This window comes from Rhinolophus sinicus, linkage group LG05, assembly GCF_036562045.2.
Source record: "Rhinolophus sinicus isolate RSC01 linkage group LG05, ASM3656204v1, whole genome shotgun sequence".
NCBI lineage: Eukaryota > Metazoa > Chordata > Mammalia > Chiroptera > Rhinolophidae > Rhinolophus > Rhinolophus sinicus.
The window spans coordinates 176,245,765-176,261,240 of record NC_133755.1 but is presented as its reverse complement, the minus strand read 5'-3'; the positions used below and the strand labels follow the sequence as shown (position 1 = coordinate 176,261,240).

Sequence of the window (15,476 nt, the reverse complement as noted above, 5' to 3'; positions counted from 1 at the left end):
ACTGCCTGTCTCGGGGCCTGCAGAGGGAGGGTGGGGGCAAGGAAGTCCAGGCAGCCATCTCAGAATGAAACGCGTCCCAGAGGAGTTGCACAGTCAGGCATCTGTGTGTCACAGGTTCTGATCTCGTCCCTGCAGAGGTCCTGGAACTGCCCTCTTCCCTGCTCTGGAACCAGTAGGCCCTAGAGGTTGGGAGGAATGTTCATCCCCTTGCCTGATGTGTAGCAAAGTCGATCGGGGCAAGTTCCTTATTCATTAGGGAGGAGACCTGTGTTCTTGGCAGCATAAGGAGACGCTCTGAACAAAGGGCTACCTCTATACAGCCAACAAATTATAGGTAACAGATTTTTTGTGGGCTGGCTGTAGTACCGAACCATCATGGGAAATACATCAGTTGAGATTGTGTTCAGTGCATGTTAACAGAAACTTGACTGCCATGGCTTAAATTCGTAAGGTTTTCATTTTTCTTATTACATGATAGGAAGTCAAGACAGAGACAGTTTAGGGCAGGAATTGCAGTTCAGCAGTCCTCTCGTCTTCTTGCTCCATTCTCGTCACTGTCCTCATGGTCACAGGTGGTTGCTGAATCCCTGGACATCAAGAAGGCAGAAAAGCCAAAAGCCATCTAATGAGACTTTGTCTTTTTATTTGGGAGGGATCCCTCCCTGTCCGACTTCCATTGAAATCTGATTGGCTACAGCTCTGTTGTGCAGCCAGCCCTCATGGCGGGGGCCTGGGGATTAGATAGCAATCCGCTTGTGTTAGTAAGGACTGAGGGGCTCTGTGTATTGGGTAGGCGACTGCTGTGTCTGTCGCTAGGAGTTGCTTTAAATATTAAAAAAAGTGTTTTTTAAGCTCTGAACAAAAAAATTACAAATAAGCATGTAGAATATAACCTATATTTAAAAAGGGGATATCTGCATATAGTACTTAGCCACCAAAAGTAATTATAACAGAATTACGTTGGGAAGAGTCCTTTTGTGTCCCCACTTGACAAACAATCCCTCAAGATAGTCTTAGTAGTGGTAGGAAGAATTATCCCTATTCCTTTATTTAATTGGTTGTGAACTAAAAGAGTCAGGATGACAATGAGCTCCCTGGACGTCACACTCAGTGGAAGCATTGTAGGCCTACCAGCAGGAAGTAGGGTCTCTGCGGATTTGGAGGGGGATGGCAGAACAAGAAGGGGAGCAATTGGAGAATGAGCATGAAAAGAGAACGAGCAGCATGACATATATAGGTTCTGTTTTTGTGCCCAGTGCTTGTTGGTTCATTTGTTTGTATCTAGGGATAGGAAGCCATGTGTTGATAGCAACTGATTATATTTACGTAAAAAGACCAATAACTTCTGACCTGATTATGTGTGATATAGATAGAGACTTACAGTGTTGCCTGTTTCCTATCACGGTTTTAAAATGAAATTCTTCACACTGACTTTTTTTCTTTTTGAAGGAAATATAATAAAGTTTACTGGATCCCTTATTTTAGGGTAAGTGTCAACTATGGAATACTAATTGGTTTCATTATACTACTATTTGAAATCCCAGTGGAAGTGATTTACGGGTAGCATCGGTTAGTGAAAAGGGTATAGATTTTGCAATTAGGCAGATTCATCACTGGTTAATCACTAGTTCTACACCGCAGTGTTGTATTGATCCAGTTACTTTACCTTCTGAGTATTGTTTTCTCGGGTCCAAGTGCATGATGGGGATTCTGCCCCCCTGCCCACCTGGCACTGTGGCTCCGAGGAGAGCAGCTGACATGTACAGAGCAGGGATGCACTAAGTAGCTTTCACTTGCCTAAAATCCTGGCAGGTTCTCCAGTGGGTGAAGAAGGTAAAGATTGACTATAGTCAAAATTATTTTTGCAAATCCTTTAAATCACCATAAAGCTCTTATGAAAGGAAATTGAGAGTGACTTAGAAAACCAAGAGACACCTCCCAGCTCATGCTGTTTCATAGGCGCATGCTTAATGAATGAAGTGACTCTCTAAAAACTTCATTTTTCATTTTTTTTCTTTCCTTTTGTTTTTAAGGGGGGATATATATGTTAAATGAATGTCTAATACTACTCTAGTGTTTTTGTTAATAATACTCTTTTTCACTAGTATAAATATAAAATCAACTCTTAGATGCTAAAATGATAAAACAGTATTTGGCATTTTACCCAAATACAGACATTTCTCCATGATATTGTACGGTAAGGCAAAAAATATACTTAGATGATTTCTCCCCTTGACTTATTCCAGGCAAAAGATAAATGAATACTCTTCTCTGTAATGCATTTTCTTTGTTTATATTACAATTATACTCAGGAATAGAGTGGAAATTAATCACACAATTTCTAGTAAAGAATTTTGTCTTTCATGGAAAGCATGATAAAAATACTGAATACATTTGCTTTTTTTGGCTGCTCAGATAGATTCCCAAGAGAGAAGAAGATTCTTTAGAGCCTTCTCTCCTTATTCCTCCGCTGGGCCGCCCACTGTCTGGCCTTTTTGTCTAACCAGCTTTTGTTTTAGGAGGAAGTTCAGGAGAAGGTTTAGTGTAACTAATATTTCTAAGCTCTGAATCTAGACAGAAGCTCTGAATGCAGCCTTTGTGTCTGGATTTGGGAGTGTGCAGGTCAGTCTGATTAGGCGAAAAAAACCTTCCTTTGGGGGTACACAACAAACAGCATTGTACGTGTATGTAACATTTAAAAATGGATATTAAGTATAACTCTTAGGAGAAACTTTCATATGCCGGTAACCGCAGTACAAATCGGCTAATCTTTTTGAAAAGACAGCATTACCTAGTGAAGGTGAATGTGCTGTAAGAAAGTCTGTAATTCTGCTACTAGATATGTCCCCTAGAAGAACGTAAGGATGTGTGCAGTGGGGATGTATGAGATGTGTTAACAGTATTGTTTGTAATAGACTCACACTAGAAATTCTGTAAAGACCCATCTCTGGTAGAATGGGTTAATAAATTGTGGTATATTCATACAATGGATGAATCACAACCATATGAAAATATCAATGCGTGACCCCAGATACATGTAATAATGAGGATGACTCTCACAGGGCTGAACAAAAGCATCCACACAGTGTGATTCCATTCCTATGACATTCACAGGCAGACAGCGCTAAGCTCTGTTGTTTAAGGAAGTATTTGTAGATGGTGAACTACAAAGAAAAGCAAGGATATTATTATAAGTCAGAATAATCGTTCGCTAAGGAGATGAGAGAGTGGTCAGGACCAGGGCTTCTGGGGTGACTGTTAAAGTTCTGTGTTTTGCCTGGATGTGATAATGGAGCTGTTATTATTTGTTAAACTGAAATGTGTATGTACCTTTATACATGTATTTTGCATATACATATACAAATATAATATATACACCCATCTCTGGTAGAATGGGTTAATAAATTAACCCATTACTGTATATTGTTTCCCAACATAAAAGTAAAGTTCACTATAAAACCTTAATAAAAGAATGGCTCTTGGGCTACATTTAGGTCATATATTTATGATGGATTTTTTTGTTTCTTTTAAGAGGTTCATTATTTCTTACATATGAGATCCGGGCTCTGAAAAAGTCTCTGACATTGGATACTCAAGTTGTAGAAAAAGAAAAAATGAAGTCATATATATATGTACACACAGTTTCTTTAGATAAAAGAGAAAATCATGGTAAGTTTATGGTAACGTAACCCTATTTTTGTTAAAAATGGAAGCTAGTTATTGAATTTTAAAGGTCAGTATTTAAAACAATATTCATAAGATAGGTTCAGCTAACTCTAAGATAATCACCAAACAGTGTGAGAACCAAGTTCCTAGAGAGTTCATTGAAGACCAAATTGTGGACTTCCACATTTAACTCAAGTTTGCAGCTGTCCTGTAACTAAATGAAGTGAAGGCTAGCCAGGCGTTGTAGTCTGAATTTGGAGTTCCACGCCATAGTGGGGACCGTCTGTTCGGAGGTTGGCCCTCCATTTGGCAAGCATAAAAACGTGATTTTGTCGCTTAGCTCAGAGATAGTTCTGGTTTCAGGGATTTTTTTTTCATGCACACTAAATTCACGAGATGGATTCATAGGTATGAATGCCAACTTACTTATTTACAGAGGGAAAAACAAAATCTTACAAAGGCTGGAGAACCTGTCTTTTCTAGTCAGAACATTCCTCTTGTCCATAGTTAGGTCATGTGGAAGGAAACCTAATGAGTAATCAGACGATTGCTTGGTGAACGTGAAATTTTAGAGCAGAGGAGTATCTTTTCATTAGGACAGGGGCAGTCTGGTGAGTCACACCCCTGACTTCCAGCTGTCTGTCTGGACCTTGTCAGTCAGAATAACCGTGATCCCTGAGTGGGGCAGGTTCTACTGCTCCCCATCTACGAGCTGTGTATGTCACCACTCTGTCCTGTTCGGGTTTATTGTGATTTCACCTTCCTATATTTCAACATGCTTTGATGGTGGTAACAATTTCAATTACACAGATGATTTTTATAGCTTATAATTTACCTGTGTTATAGTGAAGCTTAATCTCAGTAAGCTACTCATATCTCCAGATTTTAGTCTGAGAAGGGCTATTTTTAAGGGACGTTTTCTTCTATGTAGCTAATCCTGTGTTGTATATGAGGATTTTTGTTAGCTTTGGTTAGTATTTTTGTTTCGTTTTTTACTTTTTCCCTGACTTAGAGAGCAGTCTTTTATTTTGGGATCTAGAGCTCTGTATTCGTATAATGGTTTTAGTTGCTTCGATAATGCCAATAAAAACATGCTATTTTATATTTTCTTCTTGAAAAACTTGGAGTTTAGTTTACATTTCTCTTTGAAGTATTGTAACTTAGCATTTAGAGTATATACTTGGTTTTATTTAAATTTGTAATCAATCACTTTAGGAATCACCTACCAGGCGAGAAAAGAGCTTCACAAAGCAGTAAGAAAAGTATTGGCAATATCAGCCAGGATATTGCGGGGTCCGTTTGCTGGTAAGTGTCGACTATTTAACTGGGAATCCTTATCAGTAATCTGAAAGTTATTCGATGGTCTTCTTGAGATTTTTTTTCATTTTACGTTACTAACATTTATTATAGTTATGGAAAATGGAGTAACATTCTCTTGGGCTGTGTTTAATTTTAAGGGCTAACTGCCGTGGACAGTTTCCTGCCTTCCATCTTTGTGGATGTATTGTTAGATATTTGTAAATCAGTATTGAGACTAAAGGTATCCTCTTCAAAATTTAAAATTTGTTAGAAAAATCTCTCCCAGGCTTTCTTATAATGAGAATATTACATCAAAAATGTAGATTCCACAACCAGGCAACTCTACAGTGTGGAGCTAACTGTAAAACAGCTAATCAGATCTCTTTAAAAAGTTGACTTCATGAAAAAGAAAAGGTGGGAAAGCTTTCTAGAATTAAGAGAGACTAAAGAGATTTAATCAAATCCTGGTTTTAAAACACAGTTCTAAAGATATTTTGGGGACAGTTGTAGAAATTTGAATATGGAGTTAGACTGGATTTTAGATGATTTAGGAAAATTTTTGTTAGTGTTTTTGGGTATTACGGCATTGTGATCATATGGGAGAATACAGGCTTATTCTTAGGAGATGCAGGATGAACTAGGAATGTCATTATGTCTGCAACTTCCTTTTACGTGGTTTGGAAAAAAATACACATGCATATAGATTGAGCAAATATGGCAGAACAAGTTATCACATCTACCTGTGGTAGGCATTTGGCTCTTAATGTATTATTCTTTTAATTCTTCCCTATGTTTTATATTTTTTATAACAAAGTATTTTAGGGAAAAAGCAAAAAACAACACCCACATTGTAAAAGCAACATAGTATATAAAACAAAGCATATAGGTAATAGGCATGATAAATGTAAATATGACAGAACTGAGAATAAACATCAGTATCAATACCAAGAATTAGATTTAACTCTATTACAGATTTGAAATATTTATAAATTACCACATTAAATGAGAGGATAACAGTGTTGCTTCTGACTGTTCACATTATTTGTGTTGTCTTTTTTTTCCTTTTTGCAGACACTTTCACTACATTTGACATAGAGGATCATGAGTGTGCCGTGTGGCTGCTGCTAAAGAAGAGTAAGTCGGACGACAGAGCCGCCCGATTGCAGGCTGTGCAGGAAATGGTGGAGGCCCATCACTGGCATGGTAATGAGACCGTCTGAACACATGGCCCGTCGTTTCTGATGTGAAAGGAAGGGAGTAAAATTAAGGAAGGGAAATAATTCAGGCAATCTTAAAATATGTTAAAAATATTTCCAGAAATTAAAAAAAAAAAACTCCAGTGAAAACCTGCTGACCTGGTAACCAGATGTGTTTGGTAAGAACAACGTCAAAACTGAGGTAGATATATTTGTGTAGCTTTGTACCGGAACAGAATTTTCTTGATTCGAGAAACTCTTGATTCTGATAGTTATGGCCTAATGTTGTGTTTGCATTTTCTTTACTTCCTATTTAATGAAATACACGGTAATTGCTTGCTGCATCATACAATTATATTTGCTTTCACTTGACAATCTACCTGGTTCTAATACTAATAGTTAGTCACCTGTATCTAATTTATGTGCATATTATCATTTTAAGGGGTATTTAAAGGATTTAAGTGTATTTAACTTTCACAAGTTTTGCACTAAAAATATAATACGTGAGCAAGAACTCAGATTCCTGTTTCTGGTGTGGAGACTAACGTACACTTTGCTAATAGAGTCATCTTATAAAAATGGGTAAACAACTAGAAAATAATAGTGTTCTCAAAGAAAAGTTTAATCTCAGAATAAGATCTCTGCCTCCACACAAGTTAATTAGTTGATTAGTTGATTGATGGCCATAATTATAATAATTTATAATGTAAATATAAACTTATTTAATGTTAGTGGAGACTTAGAATAAAAATCTTTTTCAAAATCTGCCTCCCAGGACTCCATTTCAGACTTAACTGTGTCAGCAAAATCAGGGTTGGAGCCCTGGTTTGTATATTTTGAGAAGTTTCCCACTTGATCCTGGAGAACTCACTCACCCAGGTTATGAACTGCCATTGTTAAAAAGAATTGTGCTTCAATGGTTAGAATTTTGCTTTGATACATGTCTTCGTCCGTTTGGGCCACTATAACAAAATACCACAGATTAGGTGGCTTACAAACAACAGAAATTCATTTCTCACAATTGTGGAGGCTGGAAGTCCAAGGTCAGTGTGCCAGCAGATTTGGTGTCTGGTGAGGACCTGCTTCCTGATTCATAGCTGGCCATCTTTTCTTTGTGTCTTCACATGGCAGAAGAGACACAGGATCTCTGGGATGGTCTCTTTTATAAGGGCATTAATCCCATTCATGAGGGCTCTGCCATCATGACCTAATCGCCTCCCAAAAGCCCTTCCTCCAAATACCATGACATTGGGGCTTAGGTTTCAACATATGGATTTGAGGGAAGCACAAACTTTCAGTCTGTAGCAGTGCATAAGAATGGAGTGGTTAAATCATAAAGGCTAAGACAAAGGACCACCATCTGGGACCTCAGACTATTCATGGACATCATGGGATGTCAAAGCATCATGCTGTTACCAGGGCACAGTAGACCTAAACGCAACCTCGGGTTTTTAGAGTAGTGTTCAAAACAGCTTTCGAGCGCTGGAATTATTTTACAAGAGGAAAAGTTAACTTGGTCCTGACCTATCAGTTTTCACATTTGAGTTTCACTTTTTCAAAAATGTTAGTTAGACCCCAATACACCCAGATAAATGTTGAGAATTGTGAGGTTAGATATGGAAATGATGGATATTTAGCTTATTGAAGTTGGGGTTGTGAAAAAACACTGGGGAAATTTTGAATTACAAACTTGTAATTTAAAAATTAGAGTGTTTTCAAGTAGGTTGTTCATTTAGTCCTTGAAACAACTCTAAGCTAATTTGGGTGCTAACAGTATACTTTTACAATAGATTACCAGTTTAGGACAATTGCTCAAGCCTGTGATCTGAGAACTCTTATTGGTTTGGCACGAAGCAAAGAGAGTGATCCTCGCTTTTTTCTCCCACCGCCTCCTTTACCACCTTTAAAAGAAGTAAGTAAATAAAATAATCCAGTGAATGAAAAATAGTTTAACACAGTCTTCACTTTGGGTACAAAATAAATGTTCAAAAAGTTGTATGTTGGCTACTTTTTACAAGCAGGTAAATGATATAAACCTGAACTTGTAATTTCCATGCAGAGGATTCTTGATTCCTCAGGAGATGCTGATTCACTTGTACTGTTTCCCCCTTTTCGGGGGCTAGGAGTCTCGTACACCCGAGGGTAACTTCATAGCATATCAGCATCCATAAATTGGTCCCTTGTTCTAAGGTTGCTATTAGATCCAGTTTTTCTCAACTTCAGTGCTATGGACATTTTGGGCCAAATAATTCTTTGATGTTGGAAGCGGTGCTGTGCATTGCAGGGTGTTTTACCAGTGTCCCTGGCCTCTACTCACTAGATGCCAGTGTCAGCCCCAAGTTGTGACTACCAGAAACGTCTCCCGATATTTCTAAATGTTTCCTAGGGTGCGAAACAGTAGCGGGAGAACCACTACATATAGTTATTAATGTATTAATACATATAGATATTAGTTGTTAACCACTAGTATAGGTATTTGAGCATGTGCTTGAGTATCTTGCCTAGACCAGAAAATGAAAATCTGAAAAGTTGCTATCAGTTTTTGAAAAATAGAAAAATGAGTATACTGGATGTAAGTTGTTAGGGATAATGAGATAGTAATGAGTTCTGGATTTCCAAAGCCAGCTTTAGTTAGAAAAAGTATAATAATTTTGAGTCAAGATGTGAGGTAGCCAAGATGAGGTGAAAATCTAGAGCTCTGCTTTGCAATGGGTCTTTTAGATTGAGGTAGCAGACACCCAAGTATAGAATCCAAAATTAAATGATCTTCTGTTAACCTGTGTGGGTGACTGTTTTTGAGACTAAAAGCACGAACTTATCTGGGGTTTTTTTGTTTTGCTTTTTTGACTTTGATTCTTTGGATACTTTTTGTTGTGCTCTGTTGTTGAGCTTAATTTTGAAGAATCTCTTTTCCTTTTATTTCAGGATTCTTCCATCGAAGAAGAGCTCAGACACTTGCTGGCTTCTTTACCTCAAACGGAGCTGGATGAGTGTATCCAGTATTTCACATCTTTGGCTCTGAGTGAAAGCAGCCAGAGTCTAGCAGCTCAGAAGGTTAGCTCATCTGTTCATTCAGTAAATAATTTTGAGTGCCCACTCTTTCCAAGATACTGTGCCAGGGGCCAGCGCTTAGAACCTTAGAAGGGTGACTCCTGGTTGTATGGCCTGTGCTGGGCTGAGTGTTCGGGATAATGGGGAGACAGGTAAATAAACAAAGTCACAGTGTGTGTGAGAGAGATACAGGTTACTCCAAGCGCCCTTCACTCTGCTTAAGAGGTCACTTAAGGCTTTGCAGGAGGTAACTGAGGCTGCATCTTGAAGAGTGAATAGATGGTGATCTAGAATATCACCTGTATGCTGCCGATGCCCAAATCGATAGCTCTAGCCCTGTGTGCTAACCTAAGCTCCAGATTTGGATAGCCAGCCTCCCACGTGACATCTCTACTTGGATGTGTGAAAGGCACCCCAGAATTAACCTGGGGAACCTGCCCTCCTTCCACAGAGCTCTTCCTCTGTTAGTCTTTTATGTCTCAGTAAATGGCGCAGCATCCACCTAATGGCTTAAGCAAAAGCTAGGAGTTCTTGATTCCTTTCTTCCATCTCCAATAATCAGCAGATCCTGTGAACTGTCTTTAAAATATACCTTGAATCTATTTGTCTCTCGGCCACCATCATCTTTTTCAGGGTCCTGTTCTTTCATCTTGGCTTCTGTTCTTTTATTTAAAAAATAATTTTAAAGTCTCTTTCAGAGTCTTTTATTGTTTCAGTTTATTAGGGTGTTAATTCCTGTTTGTGATGACATTGACTGTCCTTTATGTTAGGTTATGGATTAACGTGGGTTAATATACAGGTTATAATGCTATGAGCTTATCTTTGGCCGGAGCAGTTGTTTTCTACAGGAGCCCCAAGCAGCCAGGAGTCTAAATTTGTCGCTACAGAGCAATTTTTGTGTTTGCTTCTGTTGGATACTGCAGGAGTTCACTGATACAGGACTAGTTTTTTATATTAATTCCTTAGTTTGGAATTTCTGTAGCACATAGGGAGTGTAAATTCAGATACATCAGTAGATAGCATAGTGATTTCTCCCCCAAAGCCCTAAGCAGAAACAGACTTTCTTGTTGTTTTCATGGGCTTGTGGGCAGAGTTTTTCTAGACCCTCTTATAGAAAGGACCCTTCCAGGGCCCTGCCTTTATATGAGGATCTCAGATCTAGCTCCCACAGAGCGTGAGACCCCAAACCACATCTCCTGCACCGAGTGGGTTTTAAATCCCATCCCAGGGGGCTGCAGGCTCTTCACATCATCAGCTGTGTGCTTACCACTTCTGCTGAATGTTCTGTTCTCCATTCTGGCACCCAGCGATCTCCCTTTATTTCTCTTCTTATTTTCTTTATAGCTTGGCAGTGTTTTAGCTTTTATCATGTTTTGGCTTTTATTTGATCAAACTTGATCAAACCAGAAGCCAAGTTCGCCATCTTGTTGGATCCAGAAAGCTTCCTCGTCACGTCTCCCTCAGCTCTATAAGCTACAGACACTGCCTCAGGCTCCATCTTCTCTCTCCAGGTCTCTGTCCTCACAGCAGCCAGAGTGATTTTTGTTTTTAAAACATGAATTAGATCTGGTTATGCTCCTGCCTAAAGCGCTTCAGGTGGCTTCCCATTACACGTTAAATCCGAACTCTTTACTTTTTGTGATCAAGGCATGGACCGGCCCTTGTTTGTCAGCATGGCTGCCCCTAGGGATGGCAATAAGATCGACAGGAAGGAACCAGTAGGCACAGTTACAGGCTGTAAAGTTAGTTTGATGGCCAAGGGTGTGAGAACTGAAGCAGACCATGCCATAGGTCAGCAGGGCACAGCATGCTCTGGCCGTAGGTGGTCTCGTCGGAGCACTTAGGGTACTCCCCGTGGGTGCTCCACTCCATTGAAGTAAGGCGCCTTCAGACATGGGAAGGCACTCTGGTAGAGGGGTTTATGTTCTCTCTCCCTGCATCCCCTGCTCCTACTGTTTTAGCTTTGGCCTGTTCACTAGATGTAAATAATTGGCATAAAACACCCCGATACATAGCAGAAAGCTTCGCCGTGTCCTGGGTGTGACATCCTAAACAGACTCCAACTCCGGCCCTCCCGAGGGCCGTTACTGAATTCTAGTGTTCTTTTGGTATCATTTCAGCAAGTTTTTTTATCTTCATAAAATGTCTCATGTTTCTTGGAGAAATCAAAACAAGTTAGAATCGTTATTACTATAATCACTACATAATTTACTTCGTGAGGGGAAAGTATTTTATCAGTAAAACAAATCATAGTATTCTATATTCTTTTACCAACTGAGTGGTCTTTTTTTCATTTCCCTCTTTATGAGAAATTAAGGACACCCAGTAGCTGTGGCTTCTCTAGTATACCCTACATAATTTCGCCTTTGGGCCATGTCTTGGAATTGTTCCTGTGATTTCACTGTTTTCTTTTTGGTGCTCAGAGTGCCAGTCTCGCCACTGGAGCTCTTAAAAGGCTGACCTCTTTATCCCTTTTCATTCTGTCCCCGAGGCGGCTGTGAAAGCGCCTTTCTTATTTGACAGGAAGATGTCCCTGGCTCTCCTTGACACTTCCTGCTAAAACATGAATTGACTATTCCTCCAAGGACACCTGGTTCCTCTTAGTGGAGAATAGTATGTCCAAAACCCAGGCACTTGTGGTACATACAGTTGTATTTCATGTGAAGGTAGAGCAGGTGGGCCCTGGGTGCCCAGCTACCTAATAACAAGAGCAGAACCATGACCTTTTCTTACGAGGCCTTAAATTCATGATGTTATTTCCAATTCAACTAGGTTTAAAAAAAAAAAAAAATAGCAGCTTTATTGAGATACAATTTACATTCCATAAAATTCACCCTTTAAAAATATGTATCAGGTTTTAGTATATTTAGAGAGTTGTGCAACCATCACCACTATCGAATTCGAGAACATTCTCATCTCTCCAGAAAGAAAACAGCACCCATCAGCAGTCACTCTCCATCTCCTCCCCACCCCCATCCCTGGCACTAATCTGCTCCCTCTCTATATGGATTTGCCTGTTCTGGACATTTCATAGAAGTGGTATCATGCACTATGTTACCTTTTGTGTCTAACTTACATTTACTGTAATGTTCTCAAGGTTCATGTTGTATCATGTATCAGGACGTGATTGCTTCTTATGGCCAATAATATCCCATCGTGTGGATGGACCACATTGTGTTTGTCCATTCATCGGTGGATGGATATTGGGTTGTTTCCACTTTTTGGCTCTTATGAATAAAGCTGCTATCGACATCTGTGTACAAGTGTTTGTGTGGACGTAGGTTTTTAATTTGGATATATACCTAGGAGTGGAATTCCTGGGTCATATGGTGACTCTGTGTTTAACTTTTTGAGGAACTGTTTGTTTCCACGTTTTGTGGACAACCGTTTTCCACAGCAGCTGCACCATTTTACATCCCCACTAGCAGAGTATGAGGATTTCCATTTCTCCACATCCTCGCCAACACTTGTTATCACCCATCATCCCATTGTATGTGAAGTGGTATCTTCATTCTGGTTTTGATTTGCATTTCCCTAGTGATTAGTTATGTTGAGCATCTTTATGTGCCTATTCGCCATTTACATATCTTCTTTGGAGAAATATCTATTCAAATCCCTTGCCCAATTGGGTCACTTGTCTTTTTATTGTTGAGTTGTAAGAATTCTTCATAAATTTTTGGATACAAATCCCTTATCAGATATGTTATTTGCAAATATTTTTCCCATATTGTGGATTTTTTCACTTTTCTGATAGTGTCTTTTGCAGTGCAAGCATTTTTTATTTATTTATTTATTTTTTTAAAGATTTTTGTTGGGGAAGGGGAACAGGACTTTATTGGGGAACAGTGTGTACTTGCAGGCATTTTTTCCAAGTCGTTGTCCTTTCAATCTTAGTTGTGGAGGGTGCCGTTCAGCTTCAAGTTGTTGTCCTTTCAGTCTTAGTTGTGGAGGGCGCAGCTCAGCTCCAGGTCCAGTTGCCATTTTCTAGTTGCAGGGGGCACAGCTCACCATCCCTTGCGGGAGTCGAACCAGCAACCTTGTGGTTAAGAGGACAAGCTCCAACCAACTGAGCCATCCGGGAGGCAGCTCAGCTCAAGGTGCCGTGTTCAATCTTACTTGCAGGGGGCACTGCCCACCATCCCTTGCGGGATTTGAGGAGTTGAACCAGCAACCTTGTGGTTGAGAGCCCACTGGCCCATGTGGGAATCGAACCGGCAGCCTTCAGAGTTAGGAGCATGGAGCTCTAATCGCCTGAGCCACCGGGCCGGCCCAGCATTTTTAATTTTGATGAAGTTCAGTTTATGCATTTTTTCTTTTGGTGTGGTATCTAAGGGACCATGGGCGTCTCATTCTGAGTAATTTCTTACCTAATCTGTATCCTTCCCTTTTATGTTCTCAGGTGCCCCTTTTCATCTGGGAGCTAGGGAACACAGACAGCCTTAATTTCAGCACATGTTGTCTAACTTCTGATAGTACCAGGCTATTTATGGACAGGGCAGTGGGCACAGTCGTAGTGGGGACAGATGCCTCATTGCTCTCCACCTGCGTCTCCCACGGCCGTCACTGCCTCCTCTCCTTCCCATGCCAGAGCCCCGGGTACCGGGCCTGATGTTCTTCTTTTTCAGTACAAAGATTTTCTTCTCCTCATTACTATTTAGTTAACAGCTCTCTACCTTCTGTACTGTTCTATCTCCTTCTACAGCATTTCCTTACTCTTGCTAAGTAAAGAGAGAGAATGTGGTTTAGTACATGGTGCCACTGCTCTGTCTGCCTAGAAGTCACGACCTCAGTCAGCAGCTCAAAGAGTTTCACCGTTTAAACTGACCGTGTATGTGTTCATAATTAACGTGTGTGTGTGTGTGTGTGTGTGTGTGTGTGTGTGTGTGTTAACATTTACCACCTTGGAGAGGCTGTGGGTCTGCTGCCATTTTCCCCCACCCTCCTCCCTCACCCATCTCAACTCATTTTAAACCAGATCTTTCCCTAAACAAAGGGATGTCTGCAAAAGTAATTCATGTGACCTTTTAATTGTGTTGTCTTGACACAGTTCCAGTTCAGTATATTGAGAAATCATAGATCACACTGGAAATGGTGAAACTGATGCTTAATCAGAACATTTCCGTTCTACTTGGGCAGATCACATGCATACAAGATTTATCCTTCATGTCAAAATTTCAAAAATAATTTGTTTTTGGCACTTGGTAAAAACAAGAAACAGTGAAAGTTTTGTGTTTAATGAAGTACCTTTTATTTTCCACTTGGAAAGTGCTACTTTCACCTTGATTTGAGTCCCTATTCTCTGAACACTTTGTTTTAAAACCAGAAGTAGCACATCTTTAATTAATTTAATATTTAAGTAAATATTTGATATCAGTTCTGAGGTCCCATCTCATCAGACCAGCAAGCAACTCCAGTCAGTTATTCATATCCACTCCCCAACCCCCCACTCCAGTTTAGTCAGGCTCCCTGGATTTTTTACATGCCAAAAAGTTGGGGGTGAAGGGATAGGAGGGGTGTCCATCTTGTTTTTCGAGATCTGTCCAGGTTATGACAAACCTGCCTGGTGATAGTCCCCAAGCGCCCTTCGAGTGACAATATGCTGCTTCTGGACAAAGCTCCTTCCCTGTAGAGGCCAGTGTGAGCCTCGGCAGAGCCTGCACGGCTCTGGGTTTAGAAGAGTTTTTTCACTTTTGTAGACCACGGACCCCTAAAACCTATGAACTCATTTCTGGATGCATAAAATACGGTACAGAGGAAACCAATGATACTGAAATACCCAAATAAAAAACAACTTTGTCACAGAATTAGTATATATGCTTCTTATTAATGCATTAAATAACAAGGAAATTTCAAACAGCGAAGTTGAAGTTCATTTAAAAGTATTTTAACTCTTTATTTTGAAATAATTCTTGACTTAAAGACCTGCAAAAATATACACTCACTAAGACTCACCAATTATTATTTTATCCCATTTGTTTTATCATCCCCCATTTACTCCCATTCTCTCTACAGACATATTTTTAAATGTCTATTCACATACATTTACTATTTTCCTTCCTGAACCATTTGAGCGTTAGATGCAGAGATGATGCTCCATCACCTCAAAAACACTTAGGCATGTATTTCCTGCCAACAAGGGCATTCTCTGACATAACCACAGGACAGTTACAAACTCAAACTCAGCACTGGCAGAATACTGGGAGCTAAGGTAGACTCCACATTTGAATTTGCCAGTTGTGTCAGTAATTCCTTCATGGCAGTTTT

At 39.8% G+C, this 15,476-nt stretch overlaps 1 protein-coding gene across 6 annotated transcripts in view; it reads left to right on the top strand.

The window, feature by feature from the left end:
- The window catches only part of SERAC1 (serine active site containing 1), a 61,400-nt gene that overhangs the window by 17,269 nt on the left and 28,655 nt on the right, over positions 1 to 15,476 (top strand). For 4 of the 6 annotated variants that reach the window (XM_019749382.2, XM_074333755.1, XM_074333753.1 and 1 more), the window contains exons 3-8: positions 1,450 to 1,486; positions 3,533 to 3,669; positions 4,882 to 4,971; positions 6,037 to 6,168; positions 7,952 to 8,073; positions 9,087 to 9,215. In XM_019749382.2, coding sequence (XP_019604941.2) covers positions 1,450 to 1,486; positions 3,533 to 3,669; positions 4,882 to 4,971; positions 6,037 to 6,168; positions 7,952 to 8,073; positions 9,087 to 9,215 — 647 coding nt within the window. The remainder of the gene's footprint in view (positions 1 to 1,449; positions 1,487 to 3,532; positions 3,670 to 4,881; positions 4,972 to 6,036; positions 6,169 to 7,951; positions 8,074 to 9,086; positions 9,216 to 15,476) is intronic. The other 2 variants (XM_074333756.1, XM_074333757.1) reach the window with 1 other exon arrangement.